Source organism: Euwallacea fornicatus, chromosome 24, assembly GCF_040115645.1.
Source record: "Euwallacea fornicatus isolate EFF26 chromosome 24, ASM4011564v1, whole genome shotgun sequence".
NCBI classification, from domain to species: domain Eukaryota; kingdom Metazoa; phylum Arthropoda; class Insecta; order Coleoptera; family Curculionidae; genus Euwallacea; species Euwallacea fornicatus.
Genome location: NC_089564.1, coordinates 1,790,517 through 1,803,437, shown reverse-complemented (window position 1 = coordinate 1,803,437; position 12,921 = coordinate 1,790,517). Strand labels below are relative to the sequence as shown.

The following is a 12,921-nucleotide window of genomic DNA, read 5'->3' as shown; positions in this document are numbered from 1 at the left end:
CTCCTAAGAAATAGGCGGAATCGCCAGTAACCCTGTATAGATGGATGCTTTCTTTCCACTACGGTATTTGTGGGAAACTTATCCAGATTTGCAGATCTTAGAAATTAGGACTTTTAGTATTTTAGTCAGTACGTTTTTGTCATACATTTTAAGTAATAGATAGAGAAAAATTTTTTTGTCAGTTGGTGCTTATACAGGGTGAGTCGGGAGGATCGTGCCGAACTTCAGGAGCGTGTGGTACATGAAAAATAAATGTAAAAAAACTCAAATGTTGTTATCCGATTTTCGTTTGTTTACAAGTTATAGCGCGAATAAAATTAAAACATAAAATTTAAAAAAATTATAAATTTCATAAGAAATTCCATAAATTAACGTTTGGACATCATAGTAAATGTTCAAAAATATTGCCATTAACTTCTAAACATTTTCGGCTTCGTCTATGAAGAGCATTCGTTGCGCTCCTGATGGTTTCATGTCTTTCTTTAATAGAAGCTGCAGCATTTCTAATGCGTTGAATTAGTGCATCTTGAGTGTCCACTTTTACTCTGTACACTTCAGTTTTAAAACAACCCCACAAACAATAGTCTAGTGGTGTGAGGTCTGGAGACCTCGGAGGCCAACTAATAGGGCCACCACGACCAATCCAACGTTTCTTATGAAATTTATAATTTTTTTAAATTTTATGTTTTAATTTTATTCGCGCTATAACTTGTAAACAAACGAAAATCGGTTAACAACATTTGAGTTTTTTTACATTTATTTTTCATGTACAACACGCTCCTGAAGTTTGGCACGATCCTCCCGACTCACCCTGTATATTTATGTTGGTAGTGTCATCCGTATTTATTCAGACTTCGTTCAGATTTACACTCCAGCCTTCGCTCGTGTTAATTGACTTTTTTACTGCATTTTCCAAGAAACGACTAAAAAAATCAGGCAATCGATGAACACTTAAAAAAGATCGGTTTGACGTTGGGTGCTGCCCGGAGGTTTCCATTGTTTGAGTCCTTTTTCATCCATTATTCCTCGGTATGTTGTTTCTTGCAATACAAATACCTCTGTTAACAGGTAAATGTTTCAGTTAGGTTGTTCGAGGGAGCTCATTGGGATACGCAGATTTTTCGTTTTTGCATACATTAGGTGCGCTGATTTATTTTTTCACATCCGAACCATTCTTCTTCCTTTCGACAGATTTCAACCGACGCCTGTAGAATAGAAGGTGTACAGGGTCTTTTTCTCTGAATTTACTGGGCGATATTTAAAATTTATCGCGCGCTCCTCAGTTCCTCTACGTGCGCCCTTTAACCCTTTTTTCCCTCACTTTGACCGAACTTTACGTTTACGCACTTTCACGTATTCCTGTCCCTACATTTAATCCCTACGAGGACCGAGCGCTTGATGAAACATTTTTTCTGTTCGTTAGGCACCTCCAGGATTTTTTTCCCTTTAACGTGCACTTCCTGCCACTTTAAAATTTAGAACGAGTGGTGCACACGACGTGAAAGTCCTAAAAGTTCACAGCAGAGAGAAAACTCTCCGATATTGTTGCGTTAAATAATAGTATTTGATTGTTCTGAGCTCCCAAGGGCATTATCGCAGACAAAGTGCGTATGCATTTTTTGAATTGAATTGCAGCAATACTAGGTTGATCGGTGCTCTGCCATCTTGTCCGCAATCCACAGGAATTGGTTTTTTAATAACGAGAACTTTTTCCCGCGATCATTAAGCCTCCATCGAGTGCGATAGGAAAGGGTTCCCCTCAATCTTCCCACTAGCGATCCTACTTTTCAATGGGCACATAGACGACAAAAGCCCCATGTTCGGGCTACCCCAAAAAAACAACCCATCGGTGGACATCAATTTTCGATGGCTTCCGAGCTTGGTAAATCGATCAGTGACGCGTTGCTTTTTACCTTTAAAAATGAAACATTAAATTTTAGTTTTTTTTGTCCTTAATAATAACATCGTTTTCACAGTAATTACGGTTCGGAGGTTTTTGTTGCATGTGCAGCGCAGTTGGTTAACAATAGAGGCATGAACTTCAATTCGATCGCAGGTGACCCAATTTCATGCTCGTTCATTTCTTTAAATTTTTATTTTTATTTTTATTTTTTTTGTTTTAATCCGAAATCAGTCCACCCGACAATTTTTCCGACCCGGTCGTGTCAATTTAAAATTATGATGCGCCAAAAATCACAATGAGATCGGAATTCCTATACCTAATAGGAGATAATCGCCGTAAATAAGAGGATTTGACTTCTCGGTAACTTAAATAATGATAATAATACCCTTCTTTTGACACCTTGGCCACGAAGTTAATCCTCTCAATTAGCAACCATGACTTTCCCTTTCTCGGTTTTGTACAAATCGTCGAAGGCGCCCTTCAACTACCTGAAACTCGGGGTAAAGGACCTTGTTGTTTACGCCCTTCAAGACGAAGAGGTGCGTCTGGGATTCTTCTTTGTTTTTGCCTATTAATTGTGTTTGTAAACAGAGATCGGAGGTTCGCCCTCTCGCCCCGCATTTAATACTATTCGGGGCTTGCCGAACATTAAGTTTTCAAAGATCTCACGCAGAAATTAGAGTTGCTTGGTCACACGTTTCCATTCACGGATTTCCGATTTCGGGTAAATTTTGGAGCCTTTTGGCGCCAATCGTTAAGAGAATTTAAGCAACACTCGGGTAAGTTGAGCCGAAACTGGTCTGGATTAAAATTTAGGCCCTTCAAGTACCTCCAGACCTCATTATTAACAATGAACGTGCCGTTAACTTTAATATCGAGCCAGCTGCCGTGGATACCGAAAATCTGACCAATACTACACCTGTATCTTATCGTTTCTATGGAAATTAGTTTACCAAATAAGAAAGCTATAATAAACCTGTTGACGCCCTGTATAAAAGACGCGCGCAAGGATCTGAAAGTGTCCACAGACACAAGGAGCAATGTCGGCAGAGACATCTATTGATGTGATACATTGATTTTTCATTTTTGAACAGTAAAACATTCTTATGGCGTCCGCGAAATTCACAAAAATAACACACCCTTAAGACCTATTGTTAGTGTCGTAAACTTACCTAAACATCCCCATGCCTACATGTTTGTTATATATTCCAGATCCGTCAGCAAGAAACGCAGTTCTTATAACGAATATTCTAGTAACTTTTGGAAAAATTTATACAAATTTAGTCTCGAATCACACATTGGTACGTTTCTAGTAGATTCATAGAGCCCCTAATGGTTCGTGAGCAAACGGCTCGTTTTCAATAGTAAAATGTGAGTCAGTAAAAATCCGGGATGCCATAGAACTTCAAGTACCTCCCATACTTTTTATAAGAAAATTTAGATTCTCAATCATTTCCATTAAAAAAAATCCGGTTATTTTTAATAAAAAAAAAATTTAAACCTCTTAAATTGAGCATTTTAATCAAAAAAGAGTTACGAAGGTTCGAAACAACCGTGCACCGGAAACCACCTCGCATGAACCGTTACTTGAATTGTAACTGGAACCATCCAATCATAGTGAAAAGGCGATTGGAAAATGTGTGTGTGTGTGTGTGTGTACAATCGTGGAAAATTAGTATACAATGAACAATGTTTCAATGCTGAAAGACACGCGTGAAAAATATGATGCATGCGAAAGCAATCATCATGGCAATTTTACAAACAAATGATTATTAGAGAAAATTTTAAATGATGACGCGATTCATGTAAAAAAAATCTTTCGGAACGACCAGCGATTGAGAAGAAGAACATCAGGGTGTGTCTCACAATTTAAATGTTGGCCTTGGACAGACGTTAATGTCGTAGTTTTTCGCACGGGTGGGGACGTCAAAAGTCTTGCACATCGAAGACCATCGCCGAAGTTCGGAGCTTCGGCGACACATCAAAAAAAAAAAAAAAAAAAAAAAAAAAAATTGTGCGGCAAAGCGCTATGTCCGCCCGGAGCTCGACCTGATAAGGTACAATTTAAAATCAATTACACGAATTGAGGGAAAAATCCGCAAATTTGGCAGAAGAAAATGAAACTGTTACCGCATGATGCAAAATACTTGTTGGAACTTCACATAATGGATCCTTTTCAAGCCCGACCGTGCACGCACGTCATCTAGCCAGTTAGGCCTCTACATATGTAGCTATATGCGTGCGTTCATTACAGTCATAAATAATCGCACAATGATATTATTCCTCATCCACTTACGCAACGTTCTTAATTAGGATGTTATTTCCTTAAATGTCAGCCCCTGCACCCTGTATTTACATAAACCTAAAATGATTACCATAAAGACTAGGGACCTAAAGTGCGCTCATTTCCTTTTCCTGGATTTCCATTCTTCGTGTCACGCACAACATTCTACACATTTTAATAAATAAGTCTAGAAATCTACATGCAGAAAAGTCGGACGTTTCTGCATAATTTTAATTTTCCCATGGCTGCCTATAGTGCCTCTTATGATCGCTTATTATTACTGCAAATGAACGGAAAAGTATAGAATGTGTGTGCGTTAAGTGCACACCTGCTAGGACTTCCAGCAAGGGACTAAATAAAGTTTTTAATCGCGATTCTCTTTATGGCTTTTCCGTACATGATTCTTTATTAACTGGTACATAAGGCGCGAACGTAGGCACAGAGAATAATTCAACAACAACCACTTTGTGAACAATGGATATAGACATCCTGAACTTCAAAACAAAGAGAAAATAACTTGTAATTTCCCAAATATCTTTCCTTACCATACATCCATGAATATACATGTGTGCCGTCCATGAAGAAAGAGGCTGTAAACCGATTTAAACATCGCGGTAGATCGAAGAAAAAACTGGGAGATAAAGCGAGCTGATGTACCGGAAGAAGCTTGAGAGAGAGAGAGAAAGAGAGAGAGAGAGAGAGAGGGGGGGGGGGGAGCGCTGTTCAGGAGATTAAACCACCGTGGGATAAACGCACAGGTGCTTCAAGTGCGCTTTTAGGGCTGGGTAGCTTTTAATGAATGTAGATTATGTTTAAAATTGTTGTTAGGGTCCTTTTTTTCGGTTTTTCGAGTGTTGATTTGGGTTTTGAACGTCAGCAGCAATTAGGTGGCGGCTCATAATAAAAGAGGCTGCTGCAGATATGTGTAATAAGTAATTGTTGTAAACAATTAGTCATGGCGTCATTTATTTTTTGCAGTCGTTTGTGACAGCTCGCAGAGGGGTTCGCCGAAGGTGGGAGGTTGCACGCCGTCCTGAGTTTGAACTAGCTGAGAATGGCGCTCACCCTCCGGCCGGGGCTCGGACGAACGCCACCATCGGACCCTCGGCGAACGAATGCCGCCACGGTCGCGGCACCAGGTATTCACACGTGTACGTTCATGTACCGCGTGTTACCATTGAAAATTCCCATAAAATGCAATGAAAGCGGCACTAATCGTGTGCAACTTTCTTGATTTAGCAATGAAACAATTCGTTCGTTGAAATTCGATCTACTGGGCATTGTTCTGGCAACGTGCGCTCGTTCGTTAAGGGTTAAACTTTTGCCGATGTAAAATTTCTCCCATCGGCAACGAACTCTGCATATACGACATTTCCTGTTCGTTTCTTGGGTTATGTGCTTCAAAAGTTGTTCTAATATTCAATTTACATTCAAATTATTCGATTTGGGCTGTCCTGACCGTTAAGAAAATGAATCATGCCATCGTTCAAAATTCGACCTGCTACACGTTTGCCCACAAAATTCTTAGGATAATTGTTTTCACATATAACACGTTTTGTGCATGTCTTTTCGGCATAAGAATGCTGTTCATTGCATGTTCACTTTGCCTGATTATAAATTACTCATTTAACAAATCCTCTTTTTACTCCGATCGGAGGGTTGGAGTTGCAATTGGACTAACGCTCTGTGGGAGGCGTTTTTCGATGAACAATTGTTTCAAATCTTTGTAAATAATTTTTTTATCAAAATATCCACGAAAGGGGGCTTTTTGGTTTCCGTCGGTTCTCAATCAGAAATTCTATACTGGGCTATTGTGAATTTAGACGATCGAGGAACTTAACCAAATGATTTTTATCGCACTCGTTCATTGAGAAAACGTCATCAATATATCTCCAGTACACTGAAGGTCTAAAACCATGAATACAAACGTGATTGGGTTCAAAATTTCCCTTAAAGAAATCATAAAGTGTAGGGATATCCCTGCGATTCCAGATTTTTGCTGACAATACGTATTTTGATCTGGAAAGATTGAGAAATTCAGGCGAGATGGAAGAACCGCGAGCACAACTGGACCGTTCTGAGCCCTCCCCACCTTGCACGATAAACAAAACAATTCTGCTCCGTTTTCCCATCAACCACTCAATTGGGATATTTCCGAACGTAAATTGTCTCTTTTCCTTCGATCTTTATAGGAGATTATTTCAGCGGTTCAAGGGAAAAGGACGTGGCATCACCTCGTTCGCTTTGGAAGGCAAAGAGGATTCTGAATGGTCCAATTGCACCCTACAACAACCCCCGGTGGGGTGTGAAATGGTGTTTCCAAACAATATCATCTCGACCGTGGAGAACGTTTGAATAAATGTAAAATTAAGCACGAGGACTGTTTTCAAGGAGAACTTAATGGAATTTTGGGCCCAATCCAAAAATATGTATTGCGAATTTGGATGAGATTCTTACGAAGTGGCGCAATTAAGTTTTGTCATTGAATTGGTGGACTGCTTGTTGATTTCTCTCCATAATCGATTTTCATCCATTGCCAAAAAAAGAGAGAGATTGTTGGTATTATCTCGTATTGCAATAACAAGAAAGCGGCTACTCAGTGATGGATTCTAGCACAAGAGACTTGTAAGATTGTCGAAATTGGTTTCTCCTATAACACTAAATACATTTTTCGACCTACGTGTATGCATTAAAACTCACCCTGATCGCAGAGGATACCTCCCCAGTTGGTGTCACATATGCACTGCCACGAAGACCCGTTGCAATATCCATGTTTGCAGCCTGGATAGGGTTCGCACTGGTCGCAGAAGTCTCCTCTCCATCCAGGTCGACAGCTGAAGATGAAAAGATGGTAAAAGTGAATCCGTGTGCGGAAATATACTTATGCTGATGCATTGTAATAAAATGATAATCGTTAAGTACATGACAAGACATCTTTAATCTCAACATTGTAACGGTAGGATTATGCACTTTTACACGTGATGTAGTGGGGTATAGCGGTTGCTTGAAGATTACAGTGATATCATCATTACACATTTACATCGGGGTTACACAATATTACCATACCAGTGCAGATGCGCCTATTGTGGGGATATTTATATGCCGATCAGCCACGTCAAATCTAAAAATGTTTGGATGTTGAAATAGGCCAATTTTCGACATCCCTGGCAGAAATACAGTTCGAGTCTTTATGAGTCCACTTATTGCATTTTGTCATAGTTGCATGTCCTAAGATATGCAACATGAGATATCAAGTAAATATTGCTTGGAGATGTAATCACGCAATAATCGTACATTAGGGCATCATTTGCGTACGTTGCCGTGTTTTACGATACTCCGAACAACGTCCATTTAAAGCCGCTTAAGATCTGTACCATTATACAGCTTGTAAAAAAATATTGCGGCACGTTTGTAACTTTCATATACTGGGGGTTTTTTTAAATGCTTTAACACGTATAATTTTATTTCGAAAAGGCATTTAATGCAATATTTCTGATTTTCAAACTTGTCACGTGTCTCCAGCGACCCCTTCCAACTTTTTATTTTCAAACTGAAAGATAGCCACTCTAGCATACCAAATCTAAGGCAACTCAGGAATGAGTGCAACGGCGTATTCAGAACTAAAATCTGATCTACAGAGTCCTGGAAAAAAACTGTTAGATGTGAAATGAAGCAACTCACTATTACAGCAAACGAAATTTAAATTTCTGCAACAAATACTCAATTTGGGCTCCAGTAACAATTTGGCAACGACTCGCTCGTTCCTCAAACATTTTTATGCAATTATCCAGTGTTGTTTCCGTTATTAACAATAATTCTGTTTGAATTCTGAGATTTTCAAATCGTCTAAATTTTACGGCCTCTTTTTTTAAACGGAATTTCGTAAGTGACTCCACAACAAAATCGAGGGTGCAAGATCTGGAAATCATCGCGGCCGTTCTAGTGCGCCTCTTCTACTGATTCTCTGAACAAACATTACTTTAGCTATAAGAAATTAAAGTTGCTTTCGGCTTTTAAATGATGACGATACATCACAGTTGGAACTTTCCAGACCCTGTCCCTTGCTACTATTCGATCTGAACTGGTGACTTTTGTGGGGTTTCATTTCCTACCTATATTATACATACACTACTTCCCATATACAGTGTCGGAAAAAGGTATGTAGACACCGCTTGAGACGGAGTATAAAAATGTTCATAACTTTAAAATATTAACTGCACTAAACAATGCATACATAAAAATAAATTTCACAGCCAGGTCGCTTTAAATAATTTGATTTATCAGCAATAAAAGCATGTAAAAGCCAGGAAAAACGAGTTATATTAAATTTAGTGTGAAAAGCCACAGGGAAAAGTACTCAGACACGCGCGCATGCTGCTTCTCACTCATTTACTACTTCTGAAAAACCACTTGTACAGACTCTTTTACGGAGATAATTTAGAATTAGTTGCTGCTTCATTAAAATTTAAAAAGCTTGAAATTTTGTATCATAGCTCTAAAGAAAAAAATTGGTTATTAAATTTTATAAAGACGGTGAGTCTGCACGAGAAATGGGGAAACTGATAGGTAGACACCATTCGACAGTGGCATATACTATAAACAAATTTGAAATTTCCAACACAGTCCAAAATAATAAAAAAAAAAAAACGACCCGGCAGACCTTCAAAAGTTGCCGACAAAGATGAGCGTTTTATTGTCAAAACCATTAAGAAGAGCCCTTTTGAAAGCTCCACAACTACCGCCAGAGATTTGGAACCTGCAAGAGGAGAGGCTGTAGCACCAAGAAAAGTGAGAAACAAATTGAGAAAGGAAAGATTCAAAGCTCGTACTGCGCGTCTTAAACCAACAATTAATAACGTGAACAGAAAGTAGAGATTAGATTTCGCTAAACGCTTATAAACTCAAGTCAAGTGAATTTTGGAAAACTATCATATTTTCTGATGAAAATTAATTTGAAGAAATAAAGATACAGGTCTGAATGAAGAAAATCGTTAATCGCACCTAAAACAAACAATACAACGTCACATTGGAATTGTTTAAAATAAATCCGACAGCTGAGAAGGAGATTAACAACAATTACAGCAACGTTCCCCAGAGGCACTAAAATCGACATTAACAGCAAATAAAATGCGTATTAATAGTTTTATTTCTCACCATAGAGAATTGCAATTGCTTAAGTCAAAAAGCAATTGAGTGCCAGTTGCGTTGCTTCTTCAATTTTATGGTGAATAAAGTAACAGAGCTTATTACTATTAACACATTAATCCTTTAAATACCCATTAATATACATGGTGTCCCGTAAGTCAACGATATCTCTTGGAGGGTGTTAGTTTCGGTGTACCTTCTAGAGGGCGCCATAGGCGGTAATTAGGACTCACTTGAACTGCCGAAGCTTTTTTGTGCCATTGTGTATGTCATTTTGGGCTAGATAAATCTTTTCTTGCACCTTTCCTCCTTGAAAAAGGTATATTGTATTAGAGTCGCTAGTAGAAACGATTTCCGAAAAAAAGCGTCTAAAGGTGATGATCCATACAAATTTACTGAACAAGAACCTCATTGTTAAATTATTTCAATAATTAAGAATTCAAGTGCTAATAATATAATAATAATAATAATATTAATAATATTAATAATAATAATAATAATATTAATAATAATAATAATAATATTAATAATAATAATAAGAATAATAATAATAATATTCAATAAATTTGAATTTATCATCTCAAGAAATTCCCGAATACAAAATTTCGTGAAATTAGTTCGAAGTAGTGGTGACGTATTAAAGAAAATGATTTCATTGTTCACCTTTGACACCCTGTATCTCGGTTGCTATCAACATTTGGCCCAAGGCAAGTACAGTTAAATCGACTCATTTCGAGTTGGCCCATCCACCCTCCAAGGAATATCGTTGATTCACGGGACACCCTGTACATACGCACTTATTCGACGTCGGCACAATGTTTATACTCTCCGGATAAGTCCAAAATGTGAGATCCTGTTACAAATTCGACGACTTCAAATAACTTTCTAGATGAATATTGCGGGAAAAACCCTGGAAGGGACAGTTAATTAGGAACTAAGCCTTAATGGGAGATCTTAGTTACAAAGAATGGCCATAGATCTCGTACAATGAACGTCTGCGATTTTATTATTCGATTTTTTTGTTGCAGATATATCAATGGACACTCCTTCCATAAATTCCTTTTAAAAAGGCTAAAACGAAAGCAAAACGTTTCCGCAAAGATTAAAGGCACATTCTCACGTATTCCGCAAAGGAGAACGCCTAATCTATATCTCATTTAGCTCTCCAATAATTGACATGTCTTCTTTATGTTAGATCAAGATTTATCTGACAAGTGATCTAATTTTTGTCTTGAATGATGCCGTGATAGCGTTCAATTGTTGGGAAATGAAGGCGGCAAGGGGGCTCATTTGTGATGGAAGAATATAGAAGAATGCGAACACTTGTTTTAGATACATGTTTGAATCGGCAGTTTGTCCGTTGGCATCAAGTAGATGCCTTTAAATTGAAAATGTACATCGGTCAAATCGCGATGTTGGGGGGAGGAAACCGACGGTGTCGCTTTGCAGGACCTTCTCCAATTAATGGACAACTCAGCGGTACCAGGTCACAATCTAAACTTGGACAAATGAAACTGCCAATGTAGTTTTCGAAGGAAACATTCCTATTAAAAAAAAACTTACAAAGTTCACAAAAAGCGATTGAATTTATTTTATCCGCCATTTGGTTTTTACTGAGAAGAGCGGGAAAATGAGTCGAGAAAAACCTAAGTTAGCTTTCCTCTATTTGATTCAGAAGTTGACACTTGGAATACATAACAATTTTGTTTAGATTAATCTGATTTATACTGAATTTGCTCCATACGTGCGTACCAGAGGACCAAAAGGTCCACATAAAGAATTGTTTTTAGTTGTATATTTTTAGGTGGAACAAACACGTATACAGGGTTGCTCGTGCAGTAGGTAAAGGTATTTTTTCATTTTTGCCTTCATGGAACCTCATACATGTACGTATTATAACGCTTTTGAGTTTTTGGAGAAATTCTGAACATATTTCATGTCACCTACACGTGTCTAAGTTCAACAGCTATCTAAAACAATTAAACAACCTGGAAATAATAATAGAATTATCAAAACTTAAAAAATAATAACACAAATAATACAATACAAACTACTAAAATCTAATTTATTAAATGTCCGAACTCTACGCCGCTGACTTTTTAATAGCAACCAAACGGCAATCCAAATTTCTTCGATTTCTCAAGCACTTTTCTTATCATTTGAAGAGGTATTTGTTGAGCACTTTGAGTAATTTTCTTTTTTAACTCTTCCATATTATTGGGTTATTTAAATACACTCTACGTTTCAGACACTTTAAAAGAAACCCCATAGGGGGCAGATCAGGCGATCCAAGAGGCACCCTAATTGTCCCTTTCGCCCAATGCATCGATGGTATTAATGTCATAATACGGGTGAGTTACATGAAATATGTATAGAATTTTTTGAAGAATTCAAAAACGTCACAATATAATACGTTGGGTTCCATGAGAAAAAAATGCAAAATTACTCTTATCTGCTACACAGATAATCCTGTATACAGGTCTGTTACGTCAAAAAGTGCGCAACTGAAAACGATAGTTGTGATGCTCCGATATTTTCGGGGGAAATATTTCCTGCAATTTTCAAAGAACTTATGCGGGACTTTTGATCTTCCATGGATCTGCGGTCAGTGCGGTCAAGACTTTCCCAGAAATTCGCAAAAATCCCGAATCGAGTCAGTTCCAAGGATAAAAATTTCAAAACATTTCACTCTGGCCTATCGGAGGTGCGCCATGGCGGAGCCTCTTCACACTGCGCCACTGTTCACTGCCAGTTGGTAGAAGATGCCCAACATATTGTCCCGTTAACCCTTCGATCTTGCCCTATTGGATTTTTTCCCATGAAAATATTTGAAAAGCCGAGTCATACATACTATGGAGCTGAATTTCTCGACGAGTCACATGCAAGAATCGTTGTAGACCGTAGGTCAATAACATCACACATGGTGAATAACATTCGACAATACCTTGAGGACCAGCAGTACATGGGCATAGAAAGTCTGTGGAGGTCACTATCAATATTTATTACAGTAAGTAGGTATGTGAACTTGTTCCATATCTATGAGACTGGCATATGTGAATGGAAAATGAAAGCATCGCGCAAGAACAAGCAGCACACGTGAGGATTTCAGTTTTTGAAGTTTTTTGACGATCCCTTAAACAATAATAAAAAATGTATATATGTCCTCTGTGCCCTTTGTCTCAGAACACTGTGTGTATTTAAGATGGCGAGTGCTTGAGTATATAAAGAAACAGTTATGGAAAATATAGAGGAAAATGCACTGTGCGCGCCTTTAGTAGAAGCATTTAATTTTGAGGGAGCAATGGCCAATTTGTAGGCATTAAGATGGAAAATTGTTTCAGCGGCGTTTTCTCATGGAAATATGGCGAAAATTTTATCGACGATACGCAACATTAACGAGAAACGGGAGGATCGAACGTTTCATCGCATCAAAATCGTCTTTGGCAGAAGTAATTTCGAAGCAAATACCGGCAAGTTGAAAATTTGTGAGGTGTTGAGGTGGAAAAGTTGGAGCGAATGAAATTTTCCGCAGATATGGAGGAGAGCGCGAAGAGTCAGATTTCGTTCGCGAACGAGCAAAGGAACCGAA

General features: G+C 38.2%; 2 protein-coding genes across 4 annotated transcripts in view; one reads left to right on the top strand and one right to left on the bottom strand.

The window, feature by feature from the left end:
- Window positions 1-12,921, top strand: part of LOC136346677 (GPI ethanolamine phosphate transferase 1-like) — a 225,072-nt gene that overhangs the window by 9,658 nt on the left and 202,493 nt on the right. The window lies entirely within an intron of this gene.
- Window positions 1-12,921, bottom strand: part of Ser (Serrate) — a 239,402-nt gene that overhangs the window by 43,382 nt on the left and 183,099 nt on the right. For all 3 annotated transcript variants that reach the window (XM_066296002.1, XM_066296000.1, XM_066296001.1), the window contains exon 6: window positions 6,888-7,021. In XM_066296002.1, the coding sequence (XP_066152099.1) occupies window positions 6,888-7,021 (134 nt within the window). The remainder of the gene's footprint in view (window positions 1-6,887; window positions 7,022-12,921) is intronic.